Source organism: Alexandromys fortis, unplaced genomic scaffold (assembly GCF_014885135.2).
Source record: "Alexandromys fortis isolate MF-2015 unplaced genomic scaffold, M_Fortis_MF-2015_v1.1 scaffold_35, whole genome shotgun sequence".
NCBI classification, from domain to species: Eukaryota; Metazoa; Chordata; class Mammalia; order Rodentia; family Cricetidae; genus Alexandromys; species Alexandromys fortis.
The window spans coordinates 4,830,115-4,842,557 of NW_026067913.1; the positions used below are offsets into that span (position 1 = coordinate 4,830,115).

General features: G+C 37.5%; 1 protein-coding gene across 1 annotated transcript in view; it reads right to left on the bottom strand.

The window, feature by feature from the left end:
• Positions 1-484: 484 nt before the first annotated feature.
• The window catches only part of Mipol1 (mirror-image polydactyly 1), a 221,057-nt gene continuing 209,098 nt past the window's right edge, over positions 485-12,443 (bottom strand). The window contains exon 11 of the mRNA XM_050138773.1: positions 485-1,283. Coding sequence (XP_049994730.1) covers positions 1,217-1,283 — 67 coding nt within the window. The 3' untranslated portion in view covers positions 485-1,216. The remainder of the gene's footprint in view (positions 1,284-12,443) is intronic.

Genomic DNA, 12,443 nt, shown 5'->3' on the forward strand with positions numbered 1-12,443 from the left:
TCTGCAATGTTCAAAGATAAATAAAATGGATATTTCCCAATGCTATATGAAACAATAGTATAGCCTATTATTCTGAATATATTTATCCTGAAAATAGGTAATGATAAGTAATTTAGCTCAGTTTTATAGATAAATTAGGAACTTAGAAAAGTTTTTGGCTATAAAATTTTCAATAACAATATTTTTTGGTCATTCCATCCTATTCCAGGTATGGCCTTTCAGCTATCCAATCTGTAAAACTGGCAATATTCTCCACAAATATTCATAACATCTTTGATGAGAAGTGTCTCCTATGCTTTCATTATTTTATGTCTTAAATTCAAAAGTGGATAACTTGAACCAAATTGCAATAATGCTTTTTTCCAAGTCCTCATATTTGGACACTATATTTTTGTGTATTTTATATTAGGTTTTCTTCCACCACACCAAGAATCATAATCTGAAAAATAGTAAGGATGCTAGCAGGTTTGATGTCTTCTTGCCTTTTAGGATAGACATGCTGAGTGGCATATGCTAAGACTCAACATTAAAAAAATACCAATAATATGTATGTGTAAGCACACATTAATAACTTTTTAATTGAAAACAGCATATATTAAAAACAAAAATCATACCTTGGTGATTGTTATCTTAATGTACTATTAAAGCAAATAATAGACTTTATCCATGGCATCTATACTTAATATCACTCAATATTAAGAACAAAAGCTGCATACGTACATTGAAGGTAGGCTACATTCTCTCATGTCTGAGCTTCTCCATCAGTTAAGAAATATACTCTATACTGAAAATGCATTTATTTGAAGTTCTGACCTAACACAGTGGATTAAGGCTTAGACAATATTGACTTTGCTGCACTTTGATTCAGAAAGGGCCATATGTGAGGGTACGATCCTGACCGACTTCACACATTTTTATAGTACACAGGCAAAAAAAAGAATTACATTAAAGGCACAAATATAAAATAGCTACAAAAGAAGCTGCAATGTTATAATTGGTAAAAGCCTGTAGTTAATATATTTGGATAAATAACTGAAGTCAGCAGCAAAGTGGTTAAACATTTGTGATTTGATTTTATCTCAGCTTGGAATGTGGTTGGAGTGTCCCACTTCTAACAACTGTTTGCTAAGTTAAGGCTTTTAGTGTTTACACAGTGGTGAATGAAGCAGCCTGGCCACCAGATGTGATTGCTTGCCCCAGACGGGGTGCTTTTCAGTCAGACCACTGTCCTCAGGGCCCCTGTTCCAACCTTCTTCCTCAGGACATCCACCAGTCTCTCTAACCTGAGGAGAGGCAAGGGAAAGAGAAAGAAAAAAAAAAAAAGAAAGAAAAGTGTAATTATTATCGAGAATATTCTGGCTATAAAGAACAGTATGTGCTTGTGACCTAGCCGTTCTGGTAGTCATGTTAAGAAACAAGCATTGCTGTGAGAGACACACAGAGTGCCAAGAATTTGAGGGTAAACACAGTACAGCTCGAATTTTAACGCAGATCCTTGGCTGTGTGAGTTACAGGGTACACAAAAGATAAGGAACACCCATCTGAATACACTTATCTTCTTGCATAAAATTTGTGAATGAATTATCTACTATGTAAAGACAACATGAGGATTTGTATTAAAGAGTCACAACATTAAAAAGGTTGAGAATCACTGAAATAGACGAAGAAATACGAAAAACAGGGGTCGAAAGGGGATAAACCAAGATGAAGGCATCACATAAAATAAAACATTTGAAAAGAATTTGCGAAAGAAGTCAGAGAAGTAAAAGATGGACCAAAGAAGACTTGCTGTCAGAGAACAGTGTGCCGACTTCAAGCAAGGAGTAATTAATGGGGCGAGGTGATGAGTTAAAGAAAGTTGAAGTAGTCCAGCATGGCGGTGGCGCACGCTTTTAGTCTCAGCACTTGGGAGGCAGGGGCAGGTGAATCTCGTTAAGTTCGAGGTAAGCCTGGTTGACATAGGAAGTTTTAGACCAGTCAATGCTGCTACATAGCAAGACCCTGTAGCCAAACAACAACACAAACAAAACAACACACAAACACACACATACAAATGGGATTGAAGTGAAAGGTGAATATTTACTTGACAGAGGAAATGTCAACCATTTCGGTACCGGTTTTAACGGTTGTCCAAGCAGGATGAAGCATAACCAGAATATTAAAAAACTGAAAAGCAAAGACAGGCTGTTAAAAAGCTCACCCAGCAAAGGAAGAAGGGCTGTAGCCACTGGGGGATGACTCAAATAGAGACGTGAATATATCTATGGATCATAGAAAAGGAGATCATGGAAAGATTAAAAAAAATTTAGGAAGAAAGGCGATACTTTTGAAAATAAGATATCAAAGGATGGTGTCACCGCAGGATTTGTAGGAAAATCTCTAGAAAAAATGACTAGACAAGTTTTCCTTGGGGACTAACAGGAAAGAGTAAAGGTGGAAACAGCTGTGAACAATTTTGTAGGTGTGGGGGAAGATAATTGTCAGAAATAATGGCAGCTAGATTTAGTTTTCCCCATGGAGTAGGAGATACTGATTACTGATGAAAACAGAAAGAAAATTCTGGAAATGAACAATGAGGGCTTAATAGAATAAGTGGGGGCGATGGTTATGTCAGTGTAACAGGACTGCGGTGACAACCATCTCTATGAGGTTAGAGACTACAGTTTTGTAGAAGACACTGGCTGTTAGACTAGTCTAACTTTATTTCCCCATCAGCTCTGCACATTGAGAGTGGAAGTGTGAAGGGGAGTGTCTGCCCAGCTTGAGCCTAACTGGAACACATGACTTTGGATAACACAGACTCATATAAAATGTCCACATGTACATATTTATAAAGACATGGTCATAGAAAGACTACATATACATATGCTCACAAAAGGACACATACTAATGGGATATCAAATGAGAAGTCAGAGTATTCACGTTTGAGAGGCCAGGGGAAATTTGGAAGAGAAAAAGGCAGAAGTGGAGGTATATGCAAAAGCGGGTTGAAAATCAAAGACAATGAGGAAGAAACAAGAAGACAAAAAGTAGTAAAATTTATGGAGCTGAATACTAATGGCGTGGCCATGTAGTTGGGAAAATAGCTGCCTCCTTACAACTTCCCTGCCTGTATCAAATCACCTGATTGATTTCCTATATAAAGTATTGCCAAAATATTGGAGAATTCTCAAGTCTTTGCCATGTTTCACTTTTTCTGGTCTAAAAGTTGTCTTCAAATGGCTTCATTTAAGTGAGTAGATGGATCACATTATTGACTCTTCTCTGAATGTTAATTATCGTGTCTCATGTTTTAAAAATACTCAGCCAAATATAATCATACAGTTCAAACACTACAAAAAGAAACTGCAACTTCCGTCTTCCTAGAACTGCACATTATTTCTATTTAACACAGTCATTTCCATAACTGGCTTAAATGGCACTTATAGGCAAAGCATTTACCCATTAATACTCCAGCCAAGCCTCTCTTCTGGACACATACAATTTTTGTGCATGAATATATATGTTTCCTGGATGGGACACTTTATAAGTTGAACTCACGATGAGACCTAGTATAGCCTCAGACTCTCAATCTTTCCGACTACAGGGATAATAGGCACACTCATGGTGATGTTCAGTTACAGCGAGTACTTTTGTATGTTATTTACTGCTATATAATAACCTCAAAGTCACTGTCTTGGAACAAAATTACTTTTAGCCCCAACGTCTCAGTGGGTGGGCGCATCCCTCGCGGTCCTGACTTCCTTGCTCATGTTCTCCCTCCTTCTGCTCCTCATTTGGACCTTGGGAACTCAGTCCAGTGCTCCAGTGTGAGTCTCTGTCTCTATCTCCATCCATCGCCAGATGGTGATATGCAAGATATTCATCAGTGTGGCTATAGGACAGGGCCATTTCAGGCTCCCTCTCATCAGCTGCCCAAGGAACTAGCTAGGGGCATCTCCTTGGACACCTGGGAACCACTCTAGAGTCAAGTCTCTTGCCAAGCCTAAAATGGCTCCCTTAATTAAGATATATACTTGCCAGCTCCCATATCCACTCCTCCTCCCATATCCACTCCTCCTCCATCCCAACTGTCCCAACTGTCACGTCTGAGCAACACACAAAGAACAAAGTCAATTACTCAAGGCGAAGACATGCAGTAAATATTTTAAGCAGTCAAAGCCTTGGAAGAATGCCATCAAGTGGCAGAACAGTCATTCAAAAGAACACAGGTTGGCAGGAAGGCAGTTAGGTGACGCTTTACTCCAAGAGCTAAACCAAGGTGGGTCTTTTGGTGTCTGGAAGAAGGTAGTTAATGCTAAAACAATGATGCACAGATGCTACAAACCAGCTCTGTTTAATTCCAGATTTACTCAGAGATAAAGAGAGAAGATAGATGAGGAAGAGAACGAGGAAGAAGCATTCTTTTAAGAGATTGGAGTTAAAAAAAAAAAACAGGCAAGCATAAGACAGTAGGAGAAGCAAACCAGCGATCATTTAAACTAATTACTAAAATTTTTTGCATTTCTAACTACTGAAACAAGATATGCCACTGTTGCTGTTTAAAGGGGGATGCTGATGTGTTCCCTTTTCTCTTTCCTTATCCTAGCTTTTGTGTTTTGCCCCTGCATTCCAGCTTCTGGGTTGACCCATATAGACATCTGCGTATGTTACAACTGACAGCAAAAAGAAAACCTTTAATTCTTTTTAAAATACATGTGCAGGTGTATAAGTGTGTGTGTGTGTGTGTGTGTGTGTGTTTGCCTGTGTGGGGGCATGTGTGTGCACACACATGTGGAGGATAGAGGGTGCTATCTAGCAAAGGCTTCCTCAATCGCTGTATACGTTGAGCCAAGGTCTCTCTCTGGAACACAGAGCTCCCAGAGTTTAGTAGTCTAACTAGTCAGCCACTTTGCCATTTCTGTGGGCACTGGGATATGAACTCTGATCCTCACACTCTTGTGTGGGGCAAGCCCTTTACCCACTGAGATGTTTCTCTAGCTGAAAAGCTTTTTGGTCTGAAATGGACTATTTGTTGGTTACCTGTGTTTTATTTTTTAAAACAACCCACAGCTTCATTATATTCAAAACATTTTAGTTAAAAATGGTGATTATTTCATTCCACGTGGAACTGACCCTTCAAAAGAAGCATACAGTAAATAGAATGAAGAAAAAGCTTATTCATTATAGTCTGAAATATTTACAGACACTGATCCTTTCTGGAAGTTTATAAGCCCATGTCACAAGACTGAAATATTCAGTTAAGTCCTAAACTTTTTATATGGAGGGATCCATTTTTCTAAAACATGGAAATTTAGTTAAGCAGAACAGCCATAACAAGGTAGATTGTTCTGAAATGCCAAGGTGCACACTCGACACAGCATACACCTTTTCACTAGGGTTGTTGTCATCCACATAACGAGAAAATGTTACAAAGGTCCATACTGTGTGTGCTGAAAACAGATCAACTTTACAGTTTCATTTATCTCAAAATAGTGGGTATCCCAAGCACACACTACACATTTTGTGTGTGTGTGCGTGCATACGTGTGTGCTTTATAATGAAGGAATTGTGGCAGCATATAAACACTAGCATTTCTGAGTTTTCTCAGTTCATTTTCCTCCTGATTTCTGATTTTTATATGCCACTTGTAAATGTAATTTCCATTCTTTAATATCCATTCACTTCACTGCTAATACTTTTTGAGCACCATAGGTGACTTGAAATTAAATCACATACATCTTTCTTTTATGCATTAAAGCATTGGTATTAAGGATTAATGAGCTTTACTCTCAGTACCTTTCTTCTTTGGCAGTTAGTGGCATCAGGATGTATTAACTCTTTCAAGCTAAGACACTATTTACTAAACTTTGGGAGAATGAGGAATTTAACTGTGAAATATACTAAGGTTCAGATTCAGTCAGTGGGAGATTTATTCAAATAGATGGCATTTTTTTCCTTTTGACTTCTTTGGGACTTAGATCACTGGTGCCAATAACAATATATATGGATCTTTATATTATAGAAACTTCCTCCATATTGACAAAAAGCATAATAAAGCCTCGTATATGTATAATCACTGTAATTTACAAAATGTTAGAGGGCATGTTTAAAAATTACTTTTAATTATGTGCATGTAGATGCAGTGCCTTTGGAGACTGGAGGCAAAGGATTCCCTTGGACCTGGACTTAGAGGTAGATGTGGTGGTGAGTTCTCTGACAGGTAACTCAAGACCTCCACATTAACAGTTTACATCCTTAACCTTTGAGCCATCTCTCCAGCCCCTGGAGGAAGAAAACTTCATAAAAGCATTGCAAACTATTGCTATTATTCTTTTGGTTTTTAGAGATAGGGTCTCACTATTCATGCTAACCTTGAATTCAGAGTGTACACTACCACATCTGGTAAAAAAATATTCATTTATGTTAACAAGAATAATTTTAAACTAGGTACAAAAAGGATGCTTTCAACTTGCTTCTTGATAGAAAACCTTAGATGTTTTCTAATACTTAATAAAGTATAACACACAAACACTGTAACTTATTTTTATTTTTTTCTTAGGTTAGTTCAGGCTTAGAATGTCTGCCTCTTCAGGTATGCGTTTTGTTTCCTGATGAAGAAATGTCTTGATTGAGTCACCTAGACAGAGTCAATGAACAGGGGCTATAAATCTCTGCTAACAGCCCCACTTGTGCTCTATCCCTTTGAAACAGAATAATTAGTAAATTTCCTGCTATTAGCTGTCTGTTTCTAAACTTTTAAATATTCACACTGCAGCCTGGTTCAGACAATTGCTCCCGATGTGAATGACATCAGCCAGGGGCTGATGTGCTGTTTGCCCAGCAGAGGAGTTACATATTACCTTTTGAAGAATGACACCTCACGTGCCAGCCTTGACATCTGGCCTGTCTTTGAATGGCTTGAGATGCAGCTCTCAAGCATAAGCTTTATGATTCAGAATAAGTTTGGCCATTCTGACTTTTGCACTAAACTCCATGGAGAGTGTAATTATGTGGGAAGTGGGGTTATATAATCTAAATTGCTATCATTCCAGACAAACTCTCATGGGTATTTCCATTATTCCCCGAGAAGAATCTGTTGAAGCCTTTCCCTTCTTTGGCTGTTCAGTATCTGGAAGCCAATTTTGATGAATTTTATATCTGCCACCTGGCAGTACTGTTCTCAAACTTAATATTTTTTCTCATAAGTTTATAAGTTAGGGTTACACAGAAAGAAAATGAAATTAGATCTTCGCACTGAACTAAAGACATTCTATTAATGGCACGGCGTTCTTCCTATCCTTTAGGGAGAGAATCTTAAAACCCTGATTTCTTTACCCTGCACATCTTTTTGGTCACTAAGTCGTATTTCCTCTGCAGTGTTTCTAATATCAATCTCTTTCATTCTTCCTACTTCCAGTCCATGGCAGAACATCATCTATCTTCTTATACTGTATTGCTACAATCACTTCTTAGCTGGTACTTTCACTTCTAACACCAACCTGTTTAGCTAATTTTCTAATAAAAGAATAGGCTGATGTTCCTCGATCCTATGATCACCTACAATTATAATTACACAGTCATTAAAGAACTGTACAATGGTTCTGACTCCAATCACAAGAAACTCAATGCATTTGCATACTCTGAAAACTTGGGTATCCAGCCAAGTCTTCTCATTCCACAGGAATCTCTGGACTTTTCTTAGGTTATGTTCAGACTTAGACCCAACTTTATTCATATATCTGCTCTCCTCTGTATTAGCTTCTCTCCCTTCCTTTCTAATAATTCACACTCCAACCACTCTGTTAGGTACATCTGCTCTCCTTGAAGCCTTTATTCTCCTGTTATCTATACTGAAAGCTCAAAAGGACACTTGGCACCAGCGTACCCTATGAAGTAATGAAGTGGAAGATACAGCATCAGTATCACATGCTGATAGATTCCAGATTCTGTTCAACTCACTGATTTCACTTGCAGGAACCTGTGATTTCTTCAAATATTTAGGACACTGTATTTAATGTAGAAATACGTAAAAAAAAACCTCCTAAGTATCGATGTTATAAACTATATAACAAAGGAAGTATGTCATACTTTTAACATAGCTCACCAAATTTAATACAATGATGACATGAGGCATGATTTGTGTGTATGACATGTATGCAGGTGTATCCACATGTGCACTTGTGGAGGCCAAAGGATAACACTGGTTGCTTTCCTCCATCACTATTTTGTTTTTCATTTTAAATTTTATTCCTTTATTTTTAAGTTTTATATGTATTGGGATGGAGAGATGGCTTGGCCATTAGAGGCTAGGCTAAAAACCAAAAATTTTGTGTGTATGGGTGTTTTTCACGAGTGCATGTATGTATGTACATACACCACTTGAGTGCTCAGTGCCTATGGAGTCAGAAGAGCGTACTGGGTTCTCTGAAACAAGTTGTGAACTGCCATGTGCATGGGAACTGAACCCAGCTTCTTAACAGAGCAACAAGTGCTGTTAACCATGGTGCCATCTCTCTAGCCCCTGTATTTCTTTCTATGGGATCACTCACTGATCCCAGCAAGTCTCTGGGATCTCTCTGTCTCTGTCTTGCCCCACGACCTCGAGTTACAGAAGTGAGCCACCAGGTGGGTAGTGTTGACAGGAACTCAAGTGTGGATGCCTGCACAGTCAGCACTTCACCGAGTGAGTCATCGCCACAGCCCAGGACATGACTTTCAGTGAACTGTCTTTATGCTTGGTAATTACATAACAAAGCTAAAACTTTATTGTTCCTCTTGCACTGTTACATGGTTTTCACTAAAATAATGTATCTTTCCAAACTGTGATAAAAGTGTTTTAAAGTTCATGTAGCAATTGGTAAGATGAACAAAACCCTTTCATATTCACTATTAATATAAACCAGGGAGGAGAAAAAATACGGCAAATATGTAAAAATGGAGTCATCTTATTCATAATTGTCCCCTTTCAGGCAAATGTTTCCAAATGAGTAGTATTTGCAATGCCATTCTCATTTATGGGAAGATTTAAATAATTCACATTAACTGATCAGAAGAATTAAGAATGAATTTCCATGAAGCAAATTACTAACTCCATTCTAAGCACTCACCTTCGATCCAAAGATTTTAGGGCATCTCTTAGATCATATATTCTATATTTTCTACCTTCATGAGTTTCTGGTCATGTATGTATATATGTCTAAGCTAGGCTTACTAACCAGCAAGATATATGCATATATACATACATACATATATACACATATGTGCATAATTGCTATATATGTAGGTAGTAAATGTATAGATAGTTTGAACATTTCCTCAGTACATGTACCATATAATAAGTAAACACAAAAAACTTATGAATACTAATATACATATATTATAGATTTTATAAGGTCATTTTATCATAGAAAGTATAATTTATTTCATAATCAGAACCAATATGAAAAATTTTCCATTTATTAAATAAAAATTCACTCTATTGTTCAGCTAAGTTGTATATACTGGTTAAAATAACATTTTCATAGACATGTCATTATATGTTAAGTCATAATTGGTTTATAAAGTTGTATGTATTATATAAAATATTTTATAAAAAGGTCAAGCTGCTTAGTTCTTTTAGGTGTTTCTAAATTTAACACTTATTGCTTTAGTAATTTGAATGTTTTAATTTGAAAAAAATTTAGTCTATCAATAAGACAATTAATGGGTGTGTGGAGGTATAGTTCAGTGGCAGAGTGCTTGTCCAGAGTCAAAAGACACTGGATTTGATACCTGGCACTGAAAAAAACAAAAGGCCAAAGTCCAAACTAATGAAACCCCCTTACAAACAAGAAATTAAAACACCCCTTCCAAGTATTTAATACTTCTGTCAATCAAGATAAATACAAGGTGTCATTAGTAATACAGACACCAAGAGGGCATGGGAAAGAGAAACGCAGCTGCTCTTCTCTTCCTATCCTTACTGAACTCATCATAAGTCTGGGTTGTTACCTTCCTGACAGAGAGAATGAGGCTTCAGAGTCCCATTCAAAGTAACTCTGTCTACAAGACTTAAATCTTCTTGACATGTACTGTGTAGGTCTTACATTTTTTTTTATTTCTAAAGAGACATTTAGCAGAAAAATAAATTGAGGGATATATGGTACAAAAATGGAAGAACCGATCACTATTTTTAAAATAATAATTAAGGCCCCACAACATTCCTGACTGAGCGTTTACAACAATCAAAACCCTCTTTGCTCTGAGACAGACTGCCTTTTACGGCCGGGCTGCTCCTCAGGTACCACCCTGCACCTGACACACGCAACCGGCCAAACCTGGCATCGAAGGGCTCAGCTCTTTCGCTGTGTCTTGATCCTATTTGTTTCATCCATTCGGGATATTTGCTTTGGAAGAGACAGCACACAGCTGAAGAGCTATGACTAAACAGCTTATTTGCTAAGAGAAACCAATCTGAATTGGCATTAAAGTATGAGAACAGTTATCTGATTGACTTCTAATTAATAAAAGTGATTTGGTAAAGAAGGAAGTACACATAGCTCATGTTTACAAAATAGCCTAATTATTTTTAAAAGCAACACTAAGTAATAAGTATACATCTTAACTAAGCAACACTCAGTCTCAGTTTCCCTAAATTACTTCAGTTCAACAAACAAGCCTTACAGCTGTAGAGCATGACCCAAGTTCAGTTCCCTGCAGCCAGGTAGGGCGGCTACAGCTGACGATGGTTCCAGCTCCAGGGGATTTGATGCCCTCTCTGGCCTCTGTGGGCACCTTCACTCATGCATACATACTCTCCCCACTATACCTATATACATAATTTAAAAATATTTTAAAGAGGAAATGCTTATAGGCAGATAATAAAATTATTTCCTAATAAAGAGTTCTAACAAAGCAATAACGATTCACAATTCAAAAGAAAAAATGTGAAAAGGCAATTCACATAAAAAACAAAATTGTCAAGAAACCCCCCCTCCAAAATCCCATAAAATTGTCAAATCTTATTTTCAAAGAGATGCAATGCATACTATAGTGAAATGAATTTTAACCTACAGAATTGGAAGGTTTAACAATTTACTAAATAGGGATGAAAGCTCGGGGAAAGTGCATTCTCTTAGATAAGTTGCTTCATGAATTTTACAAAGAGCAATTTCATAATATTTAGCTTTTGACGCTTAAGACTTTGCTTTCTTAGACTATATCCCATTGATCTATCCTCAAAAATATAAAATTCGTTTGGGCATGGCTGTTCATTTTCAGAATCATTTATAGTTAGTAGTAAATTTAAAAATCCCAAATTATTCATAGAACTTTCTTTCTCATCCACAAATGGCCTATATATGAAGATATTTAACTTTGGTGTGCTATGAATGAGTTTATGGCCTTCAGTAAGCTGAGAATGCACTAAGTACGCTGTCAGCTATCACCTAATTCCAGAGTCAACACAACCACGACACATCTTTATGGATTCAAGGGTCCACATATAGTTCGTCTATAACTGCCTATAGATATGGAAACTTGCACAGTACAACAAGGGATTGCTGATGTTTACGTCACAGAATGTACTGAGCATACTTGATAAACTGGAAAAGTGAGGTCTGATGCTGGCATCCTACAGTAGCAAATGGTAGAAGATTTCAGGTCAAGATTACAATGTTGTCTTCTTTTTTTTTTTTTTTATAGTTTTTCAAGACAGTGTTTTCCTGTGTAACAGCCCTGACTGTCCTGGAATTCACTCAGTAAACTGGGCTGGCCTTGAACTGCCTGCCTTTCCCTCCTGAGTGCTGGGATTAAAGATATGAGCCACCACTGCCCAGCCAGAATGTTGTCTTCAAGAAAGTCAGTTGGACTCATAATTCTAGTAAAAAAATTATTAGGTTTTATAACTGTATACTTTGTACATGGTGGACTGAATTCATTTTTGCATTACAACATGGCTACAAGTCTTTGGGAACCAGGAAGTAAATGTGGTGGTTTGAAAAAATGAACTGTAAGATGTAGGACTCTAGGCTTTCCCCAGCACTATATCTACCTGTGTGCCACCAAGTCCCACCATGATGCTAATGGACAGAACCTCTGAACTGTAAGCCAGTCACTCCAATTAAATATTTTCCTAATGAGCTGCCATGGTCATGGTGTGTCTTCACAGCAACAGAAACCCTAACTGAGACAGAAGTTGGTACCAGGAGTGGAGTACTGCTGTGGTAGGCCTGACCATGCTTTTGTTTGGAGACTTTTAGACTCTGGTACTTTGGGACAGGAAAGCAATGGAATGCTTTAGCGCTGCTTAATGGGATATATTGGTAGTAGCAAGGAATACAGTGGTGCTAAGAGTTATTTAAATCAAGAGGTTCCAGAGAAGAAGAATTTTATAGTATATTACCTAGAGATCATTCATGTGATATTTTGGTGAAGAAACTGGTTGTGTTTTGCTCTTATCCAAAGATTCTGCCTGAGGCGAA